The 21,660-nt window shown below is 41.0% G+C and overlaps 1 protein-coding gene across 2 annotated transcripts in view; it reads right to left on the bottom strand.

Annotated features, from left to right (window-relative positions):
• GRM7 (glutamate metabotropic receptor 7) overlaps window positions 1–21,660 on the bottom strand; it is a gene marked incomplete at both ends in the record, with an annotated part of 839,503 nt that overhangs the window by 299,302 nt on the left and 518,541 nt on the right. For both annotated transcript variants that reach the window (XM_082664306.1, XM_082664305.1), the window contains one exon: window positions 15,576–15,716. In XM_082664306.1, coding sequence (XP_082520432.1) covers window positions 15,576–15,716 — 141 coding nt within the window. The remainder of the gene's footprint in view (window positions 1–15,575; window positions 15,717–21,660) is intronic.

The raw sequence follows: 21,660 nt of genomic DNA, 5'->3' as shown, positions 1-21,660 counted from the left end.
GTTTCTTCAAAATGTAATTCTAAAATGTAGCCATTTGTTACAAACTTGCCGGAAACTTGCTTGTGACAGTTGCATTTTTCTCAAATGAAAAAAGCAATAGCATCTTGTAATTCAACATTTCCCTTCCATGGTAAATTGCCCAATTGTGCCAGAGCAGCAGACCACTTTGGTAGCTCAGTTTATAACTGCTACTCTGATATTGGTATGCTCTCCCTTAAAAGTATTATTTTGCACTTCATCCGGTTTCAATCTCCACCATCTGTTTCGATAAGGCTGCAGGACTGTTTGCCCCACCCTAAAAGGGCAGGAAGTCCCATAGGAAGGAGATACATTCCAAGAGAATTTTATAGTCCTGGCTGCAATTCCCTGTTGTAAAATTATGCTGCCTATGAGACAGGGAATGTGATTTTGTGTCTTTTTTCTTGGTACAAGCTACTAACTTTTCATCAATATAACAAAGTTTGAAAAATACTGCCCTATTTTGAGCTCAGGAGAGGAGAGAAGAAACAAGGTCAACTCACTTCTCCACTGCAGCTGTTCCTAAGTGAGGACCTGAGGGATCAATCCAGGATCATAATCAAAGATGTTCTACAAAAGAGCCCTTATGGGGCTGGGTGTCAGCAAGTAAGGAAACTGCTGTATGAACAAAAACATAAAGTGACCCCCAAATGAGAATGTGCCTACTCATGTTCCAAGAGTCTAGGAAGGGAACTAGGCATCAGAGGAGAAAGAGCACAGGGAGAAATCATCCGCATTTATCACGTGGTTGACCCCTCTGAGCCACATCTTCCTCATCTGTATAATGGGTATAATAACCCCTTGCAGACAGTCAGGGCTGTGGTGATGATTTCTATCTTTTCCTGGAACAATTTTTGACTGTTGTTTTCTACTTTAGCCTCCTATTTGCTTTCTCCACAGCACTAATCATAACTTGCAATTATTTTATTCATCTGCTTTTGGTTTTCCGCCTTCCTCCTGGGCTGGAACAGAAGCTCCCTGAAAGCAGAGCCCGTATCTTCCTCCCAGCTCAGTTGCTAGCCCCGTGCAGGTGCTCGACACACATTTGTGAAATGAACAAATGAGGAGGGAGAGAATGCATGAGAAAACAATTGCGTGCCATTAGTTATTGGGATTATTTTTCTCGTTAGCAAATATGCTCTCAAATACGTCACGGAATTGCTCCAAAGTTTGGTTTTGTTTTAATCTGTAAAAGGAGGAGGATACGTGTCATGTTTATTCACCAGGCTGATAGGGGCATCACACTGGATGATATAAACACATAAAAGGATACTGATCTGTGTACAGCACTTTATAAGGCCAAGGATGTTTAAGGCAAAGGAAGAACACAGCTGAGTATGACAATAAAAAAGGATAGGCAATTTGAGTCATGGGGGAGATGCTTTTTTTAAACAAAGCCAAAGGTAACTTCAGTCACCACAAACGTCCATCGCAACGACGGCATGTAAACCCACTGCACGCAAACTATTACCACTGGGCACCGCTCTATTGAATCCTTGCGAGCCATCCCATGTAGTAGGGACTATTGTTATCCCCATTTTACAGATGAGCAAATAAGGGGCTGAGAATGTTTCAGTGACTTGCCCATGGTGACAGAGTAAGGGAAAGAGCTGGGATTCACACCTGGGCAATTGGCCTCTTCGAGTCTTAACCATTTTTCAAGAGCTAATTAGCGTGGCTTCATCAGGCAGCTTGAACACGTGCTTCTCCATAATAGAGCTATGAGCACCCAGGAAGGGTGCTGTTAGACGATGAGGAAATGGGAAGTCTTCCCACGTGGTCACCGCATACCTGATCTAGTGTGACTGGAAAAACTAAGACAAAGTGAGAAGTCTCTCTCGAAAGTTTTATCTGGGTTTATGTGTCTGGTAGATATTTATCTTGTGAGCACATTTTTATTCTCTAGAAAGATGAACATGATGCTGCATACTCTGTAAAAGCCTCAAATGGTTTTGGTATCCATAGTTCTCTTTGGAAGAAGTAAAAGGGGGAAAAATGAAACATCTGTATTACTAGAAATGCTTCCTAAGGAAAGCTATATTCCAACCTAACTCGCTTGAGGATACTTGATTAAGTCATGCCACAGCCCTTTCTTACACCTCCTGAAAAGCCCGTAAGCAGCCAATTTATAATACGTACATCGCTTAGAAGAGGCACTTTGCTCACAAGGACTGCTGCTGAGAAGGGGCTGAATTCCCCTCACTCGGGAATTCCTTCTCATCAAGTGCGTAGCCTGACAGACTTTACGAAACACGGCAAGGCCGTAACTCCAATCTTTAAAGCCACTGCCTCCTGGAGCTAATGAGGAAGAAATGACACACAGCTCAGATAATTATGCCTTCTAACGCTTATGGAAATGCTTTTTGCCTGGATATCCCTGGGCTTTCAACTTGGTGTTCCACAATCGGGATTGCTTCTGCGTAGAATCCAAGCCAGCTCCTGTCCATGCCGTGGCGGCTGGACGGCAAGAGGAACCTGAGGAAACATGGCCTGAGCTAAAGTGGGGCGCTGCTGAAGACCCCCCTTTATGCTCTGGAGGGTTGGTGGCAGAAAGAAAAATGCGTTTCCTGCAGGGTCCACCGATAAACATCTATTTGAGAAGGCTGACGATAGCCAGCCTCTACCTTACACGTCTGGTCAAGATTTGAGAAAACGAGCTTTATGAATTTACCGCTACGCTTGCAAAATTTCATAAACCTGTCCTGTCATCCATGACTCTTATGCTTTGGTTGTACGGACACAGTGGTGTATGGCAATATTCTTATATATTCATATATTATTGGAAGCTACAGAGCTCTTATTCTTTGCTTTTAAGAAGTTTGTAAGAGAACACTAAAAAAGTAAAATAAAATAAAAAGATTGACTTGAGTTTTAAATCCAGTATCACGTGGTCAATATGAGGCTCTGAGCTTCAGAAGTTGGAGTCCTGGAGGATTCAAGACATACAGTGCACGCCATACGCAAAAGAATTAGAAGGATATGGTTAGATCTAAGTTGGTCTCCTCCCTCAACCTGTAATAAAGACAGTTAAGAATGGAAGATGAGAAGAAAGAGACTTACAGGGGAAGCCTGTAAGTTGCATGCGGGTGTGTGCCCCTGGAAAGGGTCCTGGGCTCCAACACCTCCCCCAGCACAGTCTCAGGAGGGCGGTAGAAGCCATCACAATCAGAGCTGAGCCTGGAGGAGCCCTGAGGCCAGGATCAAAAGTCCATGCTGTGCTCACCTCCACATCTCCACTCCTGAGGGACGGTATCACATTCCTGGAGAAGGATTCCTAGACAGGAAGAAGGCATGGATAGACGCCAAAGGCCCAGAGCAAAGGGACCTCACAAACAACTCCAGGTCCCTGGCCTTGACAAAGTCCTCTGTAAATGAGGTTCCACCACATTGACTGGGTGGAACGGACAACTCTACAAAGACTGCTTAAACTTCTAAAATCACTGAAATGGAGGGGCAAAACAGAGTTATACGAAACAATCACAAGTCATATTTTTTGCACTACTGGTTTGGTGGCCCGAGAGCTGTACTTACTATAACGTAACCATAGGAGAGGCTGCAGTGTCAGCGCTCTCAGAAGCGAGGCTGGTCACATCTTGCTTATCTTCTCTCAAATTTATCAAGTGTTATACTTGACATATTTGATGCTATGCTGCCCACTGAAAACAGGCTACCTTTTTGTTCTTCAATTCCTTTAGAAAGATAACTCTACTGGTTTTAAAATAATCAAAGAAGATAAAATTTCATATCTAAGTGAATTAAAAGTAAAGCCAGAGAAATAACATAGCATTTAATATGATTTAATGTTCCACTAAAGCCTTTTTTCGTCTATTACGTATAGGAATCCAAAGTCATACCCATAATCATCTTTCATGGACACGGGACTTTTATTCAATACTTTTATTCTGAAAAGTATTTAAAATAAGTTTTCCAAGAACAAAGGAGACTTCAGATGTGAATTCAGATGATTCTAATTTGGGGAACACTATATTAATTAGCATTTCACCTAGCTAAATTCTATTAGTAAATTCACCCAAAGAGCTGCTATAAAATGCTGTACTGCATCCACAAAGCCTTTCGGAGATGATTCTGACATTTAGTACTTATTTAATGTTCATTTTAAAAATAAATGAATGATTTAACATAAAAAAATCTAATAATTTGGCTTATATTTCCAGTTCCCACCCAGACAGAAGCCAGTCATTGCAGAGGCAGGTAGTGGAAGACTTAAGGATGATGGTAGGAAGAGAAACACCAAGCAAGATGCTGATGTCCAGAGATAAGGCCGCGAATCAAACATTTAACGAAGAACCATATTAACACACAGTCCATAATGAATGCTCCAGGCAGATTAAATCATAATTAATCTTCATTGACCCTCGGTTTAACAAAGCGCAGAGGTGTAAAAACGCATTTTACTTTGCTTCTCATCAAAATGGCTTCAAAAAGTCTTAGAGCAACAAAGGGTGAGACATTATTTGTCTATAACATTTTGTTGTGGATTCCTTAACCGTGCTGAATAAATTAGGTCTCACAATACAACATCTATTTAACAATTAAAGGTCAATTCAGAATAGAATAATAAAATGACAGGGAGAACTAATTAGTAGACTCAAATTTTCCCCACATATATTCTCAGAGAACTTGACTCACTTTGTCCTGATAGTTTAAAAATTATACAGGCTCAACTGGGCCTGGGTCCCAGGTGAGGATAAAAGACTTTAGAAATACACGCTTTATTCACTAACAGCATTTATTAACAGGATTTTGCCACCCCCAAGAGAGTGACCTTTACTTAAACTATTAGCTTTGACAAGTGAGGTGAAAAGAAAAACACAGCTTAAGGATACTGACCTCCCAGAACGCGGACATTTACCAGACTATACTCTTTGGCCCTTGCTATCTTTCCACAGTAAATATTTGTTGATTAGGGACTCAAAACAAAATCATATTTGTTTACTGTGTGAGTTGAAAGCACTAGCAATGGAATACGTCTTTTTACAAAAAAAAAAAAACCCACAAAACAAGAAATATGTCACCAATTTATTCTTCCTCTGTCATCTCAAAAGGAAAACAAATCTCTGAAAGTCAAGTTGTCCCTTCATGGAATAATGGATTTCTAAATGCTGAGTTACTTGTTTTCAGCAAAGAGATAATTCCGCAGAATCAGTATTCAGAGTGGCATTTGACAGGACCGTAATGTTAGTTAGACAAATGTCTGTATAAGCCGTAAGATGTGACAGAGTGATAATTTTTACGGACTGCCATAGGCAAACACATTCACATTCTCAAAACCTTCTGAGTTCAAAGAATGGGTCTGGGAGCAAAGACCTTGGGGATGCTACTAACCACATAGGGATATAGCACATCAGGGCTAAAACTGTACAAAAGTTGGGACATGAGGTACTCAGCAAGTCCAAGCTCCTATAACGCTTGGGCACACTCTATATTATGGTGCTGAAATTCCATAAGCTTGGAGTCTCATTCCATTCGCAGCATCAAGTTGAATAACGCTTGCCTACAAACTTTCTGATACCTTAGTACATTGCTATGCAATGTGTGCCCCAGTGAAAATCTCTGGATGTATTTACATGCTTATGCAAATCCCTGGCTTTATTTTCCTCCTAGAATTTGGTGTACATCCTGATTTTCCATAGGACTGACATAAGGCAATAGGATCTTCATGAAACACCACCCTGCTCTGTAACTGCTTTCAGCCCGGAAGAGCAGATAATTGCCATTACTGAGCTATTACTGTGTCCTAGTATCATTTTAGATCCTTTTTTTTTTTTTAACATCTTTGTTGTAGTATAATTGCTTTACAATGATGTGGTAGTTTCTGCTGTATAAAATTGTGAATCAGCTATATATATACATATGTCCCCATATCCCCTCCCTCTTGCGTCTCCCTCCCACCCTCCCTATCCCACCCCTCTAGGTGGTCACAAAGCACTGAGCTGACCTCCCTGTGCTGTGTGGCTGCTTCCCACTAGCTATCTATTTTACATTTCGTAGTGTATATACGTCCATGCCACTCTCTCACTTCATCCCACCTTACCCTTCCCCCTCCCCGTGTCCTCAAGTGCATTTTCTACATATGCGTCTTTATTCCTGTCCTGCCCCTAGGTTCTTCAGAACCATTTTTTTTTTTTTTTTTAGATTCCATATATATGTGTTAGCATACGGTATTTGTTTTTCTCTTTCTGACTTACTTCACTCTGTATGACAGACTCTAGGTCCATCCACCTCACTACAAATAACTCAATTTCATTTCCTTTTATGGCTGAGTAATACTCCATTGTATATATGTGCCACATCTTCTTTACCCATTCAGCTGTCGATGGACACTTAGGTTGCTTCCATGTCCTGCCTATTGTAAATAGAGCGGCAATGAACATTGTGGCACACGACTCTTTTTGAATTATGGTTTTCTCAGGGTATATGCCCAGTAGTGGGATTGCTGGGTCCTATAGTAGTTCTTTCTTTCATTTTTTAAGGAACCTCCATACTGTTCTCCATAGTGGCTGTATCAATTTACATTCCCACCAACAGTGCAAGAGGGTTCCCTTTCTGCACATCCGCTCCAGCATTTATTTCTTGTAGATGTTTTGATGATGGCCATTCTGACCAGTGTGAGGTGATATCTCATTGTGGTTTTGATTTGCATTTCTCTAATGATTAGTGATGTTGAGCATCCTTTCATGTGTTTGTTGGCAATCTGTATATCTTCTTTGGAGAAATGTCTATTTAGGTCTTCTAGTCATTTTTGGATTGGGTTTTTTTTTTTTGATATTGAGCTGCATGAGCTGCTTATAAATTTTGGAGATTAATCCCTTGTCAGTTGCTTCGTTTGCAAATATTTTCTCCCATTCTTAGGGTTGCCTTTTGGTCTTGTTTATGGTTTCCTTTGCTGTGTAAAAGCTTTTAAGTTTCATTAGGTCCCATTTGTTTATTTTTGTTTTTATTTCCATTTCTCTAGGAGGTGGGTCAAAAAGGATCTTGCTGTGATTTGTGTCACAGAGTGTTCTGCCTATGTTTTCCTCTAAGAATTTGATAGTGTCTGGCCTTACATTTAGGTCTTTAATCCATTTTGAGCTTATTTTTGTGTATGGTGTTAGGGAGTGTTCTAATTTCATTCTTTTAAATGCAGCTGTCCAGTTTTCCCAGCACCATTTATTGAAGAGGTTATCTTTTCTCCATTGTATATTCTTGCCTCCTTTATCAAAGATAAGGTGACCATATGTGCGTGGGTTTCTCTCTGGGCTTTCTATCCTGTTCCATTGATCTATATTTCTGTTTTTGTGCCAGTACCATCCTGTCTTGCTTACTGTAGCTTTGTAGTATAGTCTGAAGTCAGGGAGCCTGATTCCGCCAGCTCCATTTTTCTTTCTCAAGATTGCTTTGGCTAGTCGAGGTCTTTTGTATTCCATACAAATTGTGCAATTTTTTGTTCTAGTTCTGTGAAAAATGGCATTGGTAGTTTGATAGGGATTGCATTGAATCTGTAGATTGCTTTGGGTAGTATAGTCATTTTCACAATGTTGATTCTTCCATTCCAAGAACATGGTATACCTCTCCATCTATTTGTTTCATCTTTAATTTCTTTCATCAGTGTCTTACAGTTTTCTGCATACAGGTCTTTTGTCTCCTTAGGTAGGTTTATTCCTAGGTATTTTATTCTTTTTGCTGCAATGGTAAATGGGAGTGTTTCCTTAATTTCTCTTTCAGATTTTTCACCATTTGTGTATATGAATGCAAGAGATTTCTGTGCATTAGTTTTGTATCCTGCTACTTTACCAAATTCATTGTTTAGCTCTAGTAGTTTTCTGGTAGCATCTTTAAGATTTTCTATGTATAGTATCATGTCATCTGCAAACAGTGACAGTTTTACTTCTTCTTTTCCGATTTGGATTCCTTTTATTTCTTTTTCGTCTCAGATTGCTGGGGCTAAAACTTCCAGGATTATATTGAATAATAGTGGTGAGAGTGTGCAACCTTGTCTTCTTCCTGATCTTAGTGGAAATAGTTTCAGTTTTTCACCATTGAGAACAATGTTGTCTGTGGCTTTGTCATATATGGCCTTTGCTATGTTGTAGTAAGTTCCCTCTATGCCTACTTTCTGGAGGGTTTTTATCATAAATGGGTGTTGAATTTTGTCAAAAGCTTTTTCTGCATCTATTGAGATGATCATATAGTTTTTCCCCTTCAATTTGTTAATATGGTGTATCATATTGATTGATTTGCATATATTGAATTCTTGCATTCCTGGGGTAAAACCCACTTGATCATGGTGTATGACCCTTTTAATGTGCTACTGGAACCTGTTTGCTAGTAGTTTGTTGAGGATTTTTACATCTGTGTTCATCAGTGATACTGGCCTGTAGTTTTCTTTTTCTGTGACATCTTTGCCTGGTTTTGGTATCAGGGTGATGGTGGCCTCGTAGAATGAGTTTGGGAGTGTTCCTCCCTCTGCTATATTTTGGAAGAGTTTGAGAAGGATAGGTGTTAGCTCTTCTCTAAATGTTTGATAGAATTCGCCTGTGAAGCCATCTGGTCCTGGGCTTTTGTTTGTTGGAAGATTTTTAATCACAGTTTCAATCTCAGTGCTTGTGATTGGTCTGTTTATATTTTCTATTTCTTCCTGGTTCAGTCTCGCAAGGTTGTGCTTTTCTAAGAATTTCCCATTTCTGCCAGGTTGCCCATTTTATTGGCATATAGTTGCTTGTAGTAATCTCTCATGATCCTTTGTATTTCTGCAGTGTCAGTTGTTACTTCTCTTTCATTTCTAATTCTATTGAGTTGAGTCTTCTCCCTCTTTTTTCTTGATGAGTCTGGCTAATGGTTTATCAGCTTTGTTTATCTTCTGAAAGAACCAGCTTTTAGTTTTATTGATCTTTGCTATTGTTTCCTTCATTTCTTTTTCATTTATTTCTGATCTGATCTTTATGATTTCTTTCCTTCTGCTAACTTTGCAGATTCTTTGTTCTTCTTTTTCTAATTGCTTTAGGTGTAAGTTTACGTTGTTTATTTGAGATGTTTCTTGTTTCTTGAGGTAGTATTGGATTGCTATAAACTTCCCTCTTAGAACTGCTTTTGCTGCATCCCATAGGTTGTGGGTCATCATGATTTCACTGTCATTTGTTTCTAGGTATTTTGTGATTTCCTCTTTGATTTCTTCAGTGATCTCTTGGCCATTTAGTATTATACTGTTTAGCCTCCATGTGCTTTTATTTTTTACAGATTTTTTTCCTGTAATTGATATCTATTCTCATAGTGTTGTCGTCGGAAAAGATACTTGATACAATTTTAATTTTCTTACATTTACCAAGGCTTGATTTGTGACCCAAGATATGATCTATCCTGGAGAATGTTCCATGAGCATTTGAGAGGAAAGTGTATTCTGTTGTTTTTCGATGGAATGTCCTTTAAATATCAATTAAGTCCATGCTACTTAATGTGTCATTTAAAGCTTGTGTTTCCTTACTTATTGTCATTTTGTTGATCTCTCCATTGGTGAAAGTGGGGTGTTAAAGTCCCCTACTACGATTGTGTTACTGTCAATTTCCCCTTTTATGGCTGTTAACATTTGCCTTATGTATTGAGGTGCTCCTATGTTGGGTGCATAAATATTTACAATTGTAATTTCTTCTTGGATTGATCCCTTGATCTTTATGTAGGGTCCTTTTTTGTCTCTTGTAATAGTCTTTATTTTAAAGTCTATTTTGTCTGACAGAGAATTGCTACTCCAGCTTCCTTTTGATTTGCATTTGCATGGAGTATCTTTTTCCATTCCCTCACTTTCAGTCTGTATGTGTCCCTAGGTCTGAAGTGGGTCTCTTGTGGACAGCATATATACAGGTCTTGTTTTTGTATCCATTCAGCCAGTCTGTCTTTTAGTGGTAGCATTTAATCCATTTACATTTAAGGTAATTATCAGTATGTATGTTCCTATTCCCATTTTCTTAATTGTTTTGGGTTTGTTATTGTACGTCTTTTCCTTCTCTTCTGTTTCCTGCCTAGAGAAGTTCTTTTAGTATTTTTTTTGAAAATTTGGTTTGGTGGTGCTAAATTCTCTTAGCTTTTGATTGTCTGTAGAGGTTTTAATTTCTCTGTCGAATCTGAATGAGATCCTTGCTGGGCAGAGTTATCTTGGTTGTAGGTTTTTCCCTTTCATCACTTTAAATATGTCCTGCCACTCCCTTCCGGCTTACAGAGTTTCTGCTGAAAGATCAGCTGTTAACCTTATGGGGATTCCCTTGTATGTTATTTGTTGTTTTCCCTTGCTGCTTTCAGTATTTTTTCTTTGTATTTAATTTCTGACAGTTTGATTAATATGTTTCTTGGTGTGTTTCTCCTTGGATTTATCCTGTATGGGGCTCTCTGTGCTTCCTGGAATTGATTAACTATTTCCTTTACCATATTAGGGAAGTTTTCAACTATAATCTCTTCCAATATTTTCTTAGACCCTTTCTTTTTCTCTTCTTCTTCTGGGACCCCTATAATTCGAAAGTTGGTGCGTTTAATGTTGGCCCAGAGGTCTCTGAGACCGTCCTCAATTCTTTTCATTCTTTTTTCTTTATTCTGCTCTGTGGTAGTTATTTCCACTATTTTATCTTCCAGTTCACCTACCCGTTTTTCTGCCTCAGTTATTCTGCTATTGATTCCTTCTAGAGAATTTTAAATTTCATTTATTGTGCTGTTCATCATTGTTTGTTTGCTCTCTAGTTCGTCTAAGTCCTTGTTAAACGTTTCTTGTATTTTCTCCACTCGATTTCCAAGATTTTGGATCATCTTTACTATCATTACTCTGAATTCTTTTTCAGGTAGACTGTCTATTTCCTCTTCATTTGCTTGGTCTGGGGTTTTTTATCTTGCTCCTTCATCTGCTGTGTGTTTCTCTGTCTTCTCATTTTGCTTAACTTACTGTGTTTGGGGTCTCCTTTTTGCAGGCTGCACGTTTGTAGTTCCCGTTGTTTTTGGTGTCTGACCACAGCAGCTAAGGTTGGTTCAGTGGGTTGTGTAGGCTCCTTGGTCGAGGAGACTGGTGCCTGTTTTCTGGTGGATGAGTCTGGATCTTGTCTTTCTGGTGGGCAGGACCGCGTCTGGTGGTGTGTTTTGGGGCATCTATGACCTTATTATGTTTTTAGGCAGCCTCTCTGCTAATGGGTGGGGTTATGTTCTTGTCTTGCTAGTTGTCTGGCATGGGGTGTCCAGTACTGTAGCTTGCTGTTTGTTGAGTGGAACTGGGTCTTAGCGTTGAGAAAGAGATCTCTGGGAGAGCTTTTGCCGTTTGCTATTACTTGGAGCTGAGAGGTGTCCAGTGGACCAATGTCCTGAACTCAGCTCTCCCACCTCAGAGGCTCAGGCCTGACACCTGGCTGGAGCAACAATACCCTGTCAGCCACACAGTTGCTAGTCTGCTGCAGGGAGAGTAGGGGTGGCGGCTGTGGCTTACGGTGGGGACAAGGACACTGGCAGCAGAAGTTCTGGGAAGTACTCCCGGGCATGAGCCCTCCCAGAGTCCGCCCTTAGCCCCGCCAAAGAGCTTCTAGATCCTCTTCTTGAGTGCTCTCATTTAATTCCCACAACAACTTTGGATGCAATTAATTATTAATTATTATTCCCATTTCAAAGATGAGGAAAGGCTTTGAGAGATTGAATTCTGTCTCTCACAGGGGTATTCAGAGATAGCCCTGGAACACAATGCTAGTCCTCTTTCATGCCACACATTGGCAGAGTCTTTTCCTGACACCAAGATGGCCTCAATCTCTTTTGCAGAGACATAATAACTTCATCTATTTATTTTCCTTCTTCTCTTGACCTCGGTAACTCCACAAAAACATATTTTTCCCAAAGAGATCACATGCTAAACTGGTCTCTGTTTCAGCAATCTACTGGCAAGTGTTAAGGGTGAACACACTTACCCAGTGGGGTGGGGAGGGTGGGGGAGCATAAATTCAACCTGAAAGAAAAATCACGTCTGATTTTTCTTCCCATGAGCAACAAATAATCTATGACGAGCTATCTAAAAATGCTTACTTTAATGTGTGTGTAGTTACCACTATCTCCATTAGAAAATATAGCTCTACCATGAAGTAGCATGAATGGCATTAGTACCTTTCAGATAGAGTTTGTGTTTTCTGTGAAAACTTACACCACCAATAAACTTGCTCGACTATGTGACTCCTTGGAGGATGGCAGCCAAGATAACCCATGAGCAGGATGGGTTCCTGGCGAGTCTTAATTTATATCAATGACAACTGAGATAAACCACCAGGGAAAGTAGGATGAAGAATGTCTAGCTCTCAAGGTTGAGAGACCTTGGAATTGGGTATCAAGGAAAGTTGGGATGTTCTTAAAACACTGAAGTATGTGGTAGCTTTCCTTGTTTGAAGGAGATTTTAAATGCATATGGATAATTCATAGGAATAAGGATTCCATGGTTGTTCAGGTAAGAATCCATGCACATGTAGCCCAATGTGAAATTATAAAGCATATGCAGTTTATTTCCTGTTTAATAATAATTTTTGTTCGACAATTATTCTTCCTTTCATGACTTTTTTTTTTACCATCTTGGGTTTTTAGAACTCCCTGTTATCCCCTGACGCCAGGAATGTGCTCTCTCCAAATAGTTATGGGTCCCACGACTGATGTTCAAAACTTGTCTGACCAGATGATTGATTCAATGATCTTGACCTCGAATCTTGAATGATCCAAGACTACTTAGAGCTAATATATAGTAAGTAGCTCATGACGGCTGAAGAGGCCATATATCCCAGAAAAAACATGCCTGCATTTTAGTTTGTGTCCAAATCCTAGGAATGAATATTTTAAAACTTTCTTGTTCTTTAGCAGAGACCAGTCACAGAGAGAGGTCTGTGGAGCGGGCTGTTTTCTGCAGCCCTGAGATCAAAACATCTACTAACTGCACTCTGCGATGCCAGACTCCACGATCGGCAATGCCAGACTACTTAGCCTACCTCCTCATCTGGTTGCTTCTTTCCAATGTGCCCGTTCTTTCAGTGTTTCAAAATCTGGGTACCAAGCTTTCCCTTACATCACCCACGCCCTTAAGCCTATCAATGGCTTTCTTCTCTCATCCATTCTTCTCTTTCATTAAAACAACTTCTCACTGCAAGTATTCTCATTAATACAGTTTAATATGTCATTTCTCTCCATTTTTTCTTTCCCTGTGGTCTAGCAAATCTTACTATGTCTTTTCTCCCACTTTTCCACTTCCAAGTTGAGGTATACATAAATGTCAAGATTTTTAAAATAGTATTCTGGGAATACTTCCAAAGCAAGTACAAGTTTAGTTGAATTTGGAAAAGAGAAAGTATGAGGAAGAATAACAAACACAGACCATCCACGTTCTTATATCCATTAACAGGAAGAACAAAAGACACAATGATAGTAGTAATACCGACGTCCACTCAGTACGGCACCTCTTACCACAAGGGAAGTGGTAAGTAAGGAAAAGGAGAGGGGCCTCAGCTAACGTACCGGGTGTGATCATAGGTCTCTCACATGGAGGAAGCATGATATGAAAACATCAACACTTCTGTTTCCATTTTTTGAAGGTAGTGGCTTGGATAATGAGCTTACATGTTTTTATAAACGCAAATTCTTGATAATCAGCACTGAAATGTGACTACAGGTAAAACAGCCTGGTTAGAGTATATACGAAGACTGGAGATGAGCCTTAGACAGAACGATCCTAACGGCCTAACAATTCATTCCACCTTTCAGACTCTACAAAACATCAAATGTCAGAAAGAGCCAAAAAACTGTCACCAATCACTGAGGTACTTGTAGTACGTTTGCATGTCCCCGTCATATAGACAAATTACCCAGATGTCAAGCTAATTTTTCAACTTCTACTTGAAAGCTTGGTGTTACCTATAGGTCTAGTCAACATTGACTTAATTTTCCCCCAACACTGTAAGGATCCTATCATTGAAAACACTGTTGCTATACACTACGGGCTAGAGAATGTGGCTAATCTGATATTCTAGTTAACTGAGTTAGGCATCCAACCGTGCATCATATTGATTTTGTACCATTATTGTTACTCATGTCTCTGTTGATATCTTATCTCTCCTTTTTCACAAAAAGAAAACTCCTTGAGGAAAAGGCCTAAACGTCAGCATCCTTGCACCATTCATGCTGTTTTAGTACCATGTTCTACATGCATTATTCTTCATTAACAGATGTTTACTGAATGGGGGAATCTACAGTATCTGAATGGCCAATATTCGAAGGCCCACATTGCAAAGAAAAACTACACGAGTGTATACAATACGAACGTCTCTTTCTTGATCATACTAAAGACGTGTTAGGGTTTGTCGTACCTCAAGGGCATCATTACAAATGTTGAAGGCTACTGAAGTATAAAATTGGGGAATGCTAATTAATAGAGGGCTAGGTGATGGTAGAACACATCACACCCTTGTGTAAGACCTCCCACAACTTCCAGTATCCACAGGATAAAGACCAAAATCCACATACATCCCAGCATAGCTTATTCCTTGTATCTCTACACCTGCAGCCTCGGCTCACACATTTATCCTATTCACTGTACTGCATGTTTTTCTGCTTTTCACATCCTAAGAGGCACAATCGTTTTCCTGCTTCGAGCCCTGTGCCATGCTCTTCCTGCACCAGAAATTCTCCAATCTGGTCTTCCCCTTCCCCAACCAGCCAACGTCTACTCACCTTTTGAGAGAGCTTCCGCCTTTAACATGAGTAAAATTCCTTGATTATACGCCGTTGCCTCATTCAGCACATTTACTGCAATTTATAATTATGTATTCATAGCAAGGTCGCTGGAATAAGGTTGATTTTTTCTCACTACACTCTAAGCAGCGTGAAAGCAGTGGCATTACCTGGTTTGCTCACCACCAGATCAGCGGTACCTAGCACAGTGCTTAGCAGAAAGGAGTCGCTCAATATATATTTGTGAACCAATCAGTGAATAAACATGTGATGTCAACTTCTGATTACTGCATATATATATGTGTGTATACACACACAAACACCTACACCCACACGGGGTTAGCCAAAAAGTGCGTTCGGGTTTTCCCACAAGATGTTACAGAACACTGGAATTCTCATTACTCTAACCCCAAGTACTTTCTTTCCTTAATCAAATATATTGTTTTCACATTTTTGGTCATTTCTCTGCTGATAGTTAAATCTGATGCTGGTATGGAATTTGTGAGAGACTTTGGTCTATGTGAAAATGACTTTATACTCCTGGCTACAACATGAACTAATATTTACCAGCGACAGCATTCAAGGCAACATGACCTCTTCTGAACTCAAAGCATCAAAGAAAATGTCAATTACTGCTAGACAGACAGGCAGAAAAAAATCCACTCTTGTCTGTATTGCTCTTGCCGCTCAAGTCTTACGTTCCTGTTCCACTTTCTGAGCAATCTAGTAAAATTCAATTTACTTTTTCAATTCGTCTGCAGCCAAGCTTCCTTCTGTCAGCTCTGCAGACATCACAATGCTGGCCACGCAGAGTAACAGGAGAAGGACAGTGAGAATGAAATTACCTGTGCACTTGCGATCTGTGTCTTCTTTCTTTGACCCACTAATTGTCAACTTGCAGTTGAAGTTTTCCTCCCAGTATTCGGCAAACCATACGTTTCTTCTGTTGTTTTCAAGCGTGCGGGATGTAAAGTAGGCATCAAACCCTAAACAGAGTTAAACGGAAAGGTTACTGCTTGCGGGGCACGGCCGGGACATTTGGAAATAAAAATACCAATGATGGTTTTTCTTCATTTTAGTGGACTGGATGCTTGCTCTTTTGTGTCAATCAAAAAAAAAAAAAAAGTGAAAAAAATACTAATGCTAACTCCTATGGCTAAATCCCTAGTTCAATCTGTCAGGCAGATGTGTGGCCTACAAATGAACTTTCACAATGAAATCTGCATTAGAGACCTTAGCAGTGACACAGTGATCACAACATCCCTTGTATCTCTAGGGAGTAGACTAGGTCTTCAACATCACCAAGATAATAAGTGATCATTTCAGTGCTTACTGTGGACCAGACTCTCTGCTTTACGTAGATCCTTTCATTCATCTCAACAGCCTATGTGGTAGTTGCTATCATTTCCATTTTGCCAATGAAAAAAGAGAGTCTTGGAAGACATAATAAAGTGCCCAAGGTCAACCACTATGCCGTATTCTGCATCCCTACGCATGTGAGTTACTGACCTGTGATTATCATTCTAAGAACCCTCTTGCATTTAGTAAGGACCCATTATGGAACTGACTTTCTAGTCAAAATGGAAGTTTTTGAAGAGGTCATAGGTAAACTGACCCCAACGTAAGTGTAATGCTTTTTCTAAAGAGTGTTAGATGAGCAGACTCGAGAGAACAAGTGCCCAGGAAATCTCTAGCTACCTCTTTAGGATAGTGCAGCTTTAAATGGGCCAGTGGTCCTGTGAGAATCAGATTGGATTCAGTATCACAAGGGCTGGCCTTGAATCCCAGCTCCACTAATCTCACTAAGTCGGGGAAACACGAGCAAGTACACGCTGGAACTTTCTTATCTTCCTTCCGTTTACCTGTAAGATGATACCACCTGTTTTCCTTATGGCATCTTGTTTGTGGCAGTGGGAAGACTTTGGAAACTCATGGAGTTTAAGGTCAAGAACCATAGGAGAAGATGGACTTATGTTCACATTATGTAAATTATTCAGTTACTCTTATTTAAGGCCACAAGAGAAAAACAGCTCTCAACTCTAAACTTCACAAGTGGAGCACGTCAGTTTAATTTTATTCACTACTACATTCATGGCCCAACATACAGTAGCCCTACTGTAAGTGGAAAACTTGAAATAAGTAAATGAGACAAAGAAAAAAAAAAGAAAAAAGAAACCTATACAGGAGATTATACTTTAGAGAAAATAAAAAGAATACTCTATACATCTTTTAGTTATTTTCTAGGGTGTTGTGAGAACATGATTCTTGACCCGGTATCCAGGAAACTGTCCTTTCATACGCGCTGCCTTCGCTGACTTGAGAGTAATCGAGCTGCAGCATCTGACTCACTCTGATATCAACACTGATCGATCCACCTGTCTGGCTGGAAGTCCCAGCCCACCTCACTGTTCTCCCATAACCCAGTCTCCAGATGACTGATCAGTAAAAGAACAATCCCTCAATAAGGGGAAATCTTTGGGGGAAAGACAGAGTCCCCCAGAGTTTCCAGGAACACTACATGTATGCGCCTGTCATGTACATACATACATACACTCACAATGGTAACTAGTTAACTTTCACTTTTCTCTCCATCTATCCCCCTGCCAAACCCCCACAAGGGGGGAAAAAAAAAGGCAACAGTGGTAGACTGTGACACTGATGGCCCCTGATGGACCATGCTTCCTGGGCTTCACGCCCTTGCGTGGTCCCCTCTTACGCAGCCTGCCTCTTTGTTCATGAGACACTGGCAGGTGCGATGCAGGCGGAGGCTGGAAAACCCTTTACTCACTGTACCTTGTCCTTGAGAGGCTCCCCTTGGAATCCAGCTACCATGCTCTAACACGAGTGGCTGGGGTACGTGACATCATGTGGAAAGAGAAGAGCCCAGCCAGACCCCAGCCCTCTCAGTAGAGCCTTTGTGGACTTTGCAGCCGTCCAGCTGACTGCAGTAGAACCACTCAGCTGAGACCAGCCACGATTGCAGAACTGCGGCGATTCATCTTTTAAACCACTAACACTTGAGGTGGTTTTTTCCGCAGCCACAGACAACTGAAACACTGCTGCATTAGCACGGCACCCTAAGCCCCTCTTTGTGAGACACCCGAACAACACACTCTTAAGGAAGAAGCAGCCTCCAGAGAACACAAATGGAGATAAACTCTTTGGCCACATGCCACAGGCCTGAAGCTCAAACCAGACTCAGAATAGGAACTACTAAAATGGCTCAAATTGTACCACTGATACATACATTCCCCAGCTCAGAAGAAGACATCTTTAGAGGAAACCTCATCACTGAAAAAGTCCATCACTTCAAAACACCTCTCTCTTCAGCCTGTGTCTGCTAGAAATGCAAAAAAGTGCTGGTGAAGGAAGGACTAGGGTGCAGCTAGCTAACACGGTGGTAGGCAAGAGAAGGCAGCAGGCGTCTCCCTCTGTTCTAAGAGAGAACCAACAGATTTCTGGAAAGCCTGCGCTATAACAGGACGTGGATGAGCAACAGGCTTTCCTAGTCTGAACTCCATCCTTTTACTCACCCACCCAGTTCACTCCCAGCTTCCTTCTCCAGCTCACAGCAGGGACTCACTTGCAGGCCGAATTCAGCTTTCACTCTCCCATGGAACGAGCGACCAGCTTCCCCGGGCATGTCGGAAGGGGTGGAGGTTTGGGGTGGGACCTGAGAGGCTCCCTTTTTAACAAGCCCCAGGTGCTGTGCATGTAGCTCCCGCTTTGAGAAGCTGGACTTCTCCAATATTGGGTTTTTAACAAGATCCAGGTGATTCTCCTGTTGCCCAGATTGTGAGAAGCAAATCCTGAGCTTCTGAAGCTGGGATTTAAGCCGTTCCAGCCCCATTTGTTAAATGTCAGCCTTGTCACCTTCTCAGCCTCGAATCTTTGCCCTGGTTCAGATGACAGGGTCTTCGCTTTGCTTCTGCAGTTGAGACTTTTGCTTAGTACTGTGTTCAGTATGGCAGGAGCCCTCCCTTGCATCCTGTGGCCTGCAGATGGCTAGGGGGAGACGGAGGGCACCGTGTGACCTGCGGGTGAGTTTTCCTGGTGTGTTCGCTCCATTGCTTCTCAAGGCTCCTTTGCAGCCTCAAAGGCTGTGTGCCTCAACTTTGTCTCCTGTTATCACTCTGGGCTCCCCAGCCCAGGAATTTCCATCCTGGTGCAACGTTTTAGTGCTTCTAAGAAGGTAACCTTAAATACCCTGTGTCTTTGAAATGGAGCAGGACACTGTGGTCCTTCTCCCTTCATGTCCTCTGCCTGCCTTTGGTCTGTACAAAAACTTTCGCCAAAGTATAAGTTTAATCAGAGAAGTGAGAAAATGCAGAAGCAAAGGAAAGCAGTCAAACAGGACAAACAATAATAGTTTAGTCATTAAGCAAAGTCAAGGACCTCTAGTTCCTCCTCAAGGGCTATAGATAATATGCTGAGCCATATCCTGTGAGCTGTCTTGTAGATGCTGAAACCACCACCATGTGGAAGAAGTTAACTACATGATGACCAGACTGTAGCAATGCCATAAGCTGCCACCATTCTGAGAACTGGCCTCAAAGAAATGGGAACAGAGTGACCCTGGAACTAAAGATTAACTGTACTCAAAACAATCAGGATGACGTGGATCAGACCATGGCATGACCAAGTTCAAGACGACTGTCAGAGCTGACTGTGCTGTTTCTGCATGTAGCCCCCTCCCTCCAGCCGTGACCCCTGAAACTCCACGTTAAAAGCTCTTGCCCACTGACTGTCAGTCCGGGCATCGGCCTGTGGATACGAGTCCGCCCTCTCTCCCTGGTTGCTGGCCTCCGGAGGAAAGCCAACTTTCCTGTTCACCAACCTTGCCTCTTTATTGGCTTTTGAGCAGAGAGTAGACAGACCCCACTTTTGGTAACATCTTCACTACCTCTTCTGAAGGCCCATGGCCTTGAGGGGTAACTCAGAGCCCTCAGCCAGGTACCGACATAGCATACATTGGCTTTTGGGTGGTTTCCTAGAGATGGGAACTGCCAACCCCTAGGAGACCTGCACTTTTTCTGTCAGTAGAAAAACCATATAGCGTAGTGGTGAACTACACACTGATGTCACAATGGGGGGTTTGAACTGTATGAACTTGAGCACATTATTCAGTTCAAGGTTCCTCATCTGTAAAATGGGGTTAATAGTAATACCTACCTCATAGGTTTGTTACAAGGATTAAACAAACTCTTATTTGTAAAGCACTCAGCATTCTGCCTGATATAGTAACATATAAACTGTTGCTTCTTCAATAAACATACTCATCCAGTAAACATTTACTGAGCACCCACCCTGTGACAGGCACTATTCTCTGCACTCACAAACCTTGGGATTAAAACCTACCTGTCCCTTATGGGATTTACGGCCAGCCTGGTGGGGAAGATAGACTTGAAAAAGTATCATTTAAATAAATATAAAATTACACCTGTGATAGCTTCCATGAAGGAAGGGTACAGGGATAGAACCGTGTTAGGGAGTCAGAGAGGGCTTCCTGGAGAGAGAAGATACACAGATGAAAAAAGGGAAACATAGGGAGTGGGGATGAGCACAGATTGGACATTTGTTCAGATGGAATAGCTATGCCTTAGGAATACTTAAGTCATTCTCACATTTCAAAGTATCCCAGGACAACTGGCCTCAAAATCAACACATATACATGGACCATCTTCTGTGTATATGCTATCTAGGATCGCTACTAAAACTCTAATAGACTAATGGCATAAACGTTTATCCAATGAATGAATAAATATATCACTAAGTTAGTCTCCCAAGTAGTTGTTAAAAATCCTGATGTCAGACAGATTTACATTTGGTTACATAAAAAGTTGTACCAATAGTTATAATTAGAAAAATAACAAGCATTATATATATTTTTTTCATTAAGTGTCACATAAACCCTAGGAAGTAGGTACTGAAGTTATTCACACTTTAGAGGTAGAAACTAAGGCTCAGAGAGGATTCTGGGCTCAAGTCTGGCTAATTCCAGACCCTGGTGTTTGCTCCCATGTAGAGCAGTGATTCACACAGTTGGGTGGGTATCGAAATCATCTGGAGAGCTGATAACACAGAGGTCAGGCCCACTGAAGGTCAGATCTGGGTCTTTTTGTTTTTTCCCAAGTTCATTACAGTTTCTATAGCCTCAAAATTTTACCTTTTTTTTTTTTTAAAGGACGAGGCTATTTAATACCAGATGTACAGTCACCAAGGTGCAACAGAGAGTTAGGGATTGAAGCAGAACTTAGAATAACTCTAATCATATATGCACGTATGGGTGTCTGTCTGCGTGTTTCACAGTGAATTAATACTTCCTTCTCATTTCCGTGAGAGCTCTGAAGAAAAGTGATCTGGACACACGTCCCTTTATTATTAGTTAAATTACCTGAGTTTTAAAAGACTAGGGTTTCAGTTCATAGAAAACAGAATAAGAATTACCTTAAGGGAGAAAATCATTCTTTTATGTGGAGCTGATGAAATTCTTAGTATTAAATTGTGCCTTTTGTTGGACAGATGATTTTAATTTCAGAAATTAATCTACAGGGGATTCTAAAGCAAATATCCCATGTTGAACAATATTCCTATATTCTTGGAAGTAAACTGAGATCAGCATAGAAATGATGAGCAGGGTTTTAGCTAGTATTATAAAATGACATTTATATGGTTCTTTGTTCTTTTAACTGGGATGTTGCCTTTAAACTCCTCCTGAAATCTGTGGTCAAGACAAGAGTGTGCAAATCAATAGACACGTAATTCATCCCGAGCGGTATGTTTGGGAGGTGACCTTTCCAACTGAGAAGGAAGAAAGCTCTCCCAGGTGCGTAGTATGAAAGGAAAACTATCTGTGTCAAGAGCCCTGCTCGGCTACGGTGAACGGAGACTGACATACTAATGGAGCTTCACGAGGCATGAGAAAGTGAC

This window comes from Grampus griseus (assembly GCF_964374135.1).
Source record: "Grampus griseus genome assembly, chromosome: 10".
In the NCBI taxonomy this organism is placed as follows: Eukaryota; Metazoa; Chordata; class Mammalia; order Artiodactyla; family Delphinidae; genus Grampus; species Grampus griseus.
Note: the sequence above shows the minus strand (reverse complement) of the source record. Positions and strands in the feature narration are given on the sequence as shown.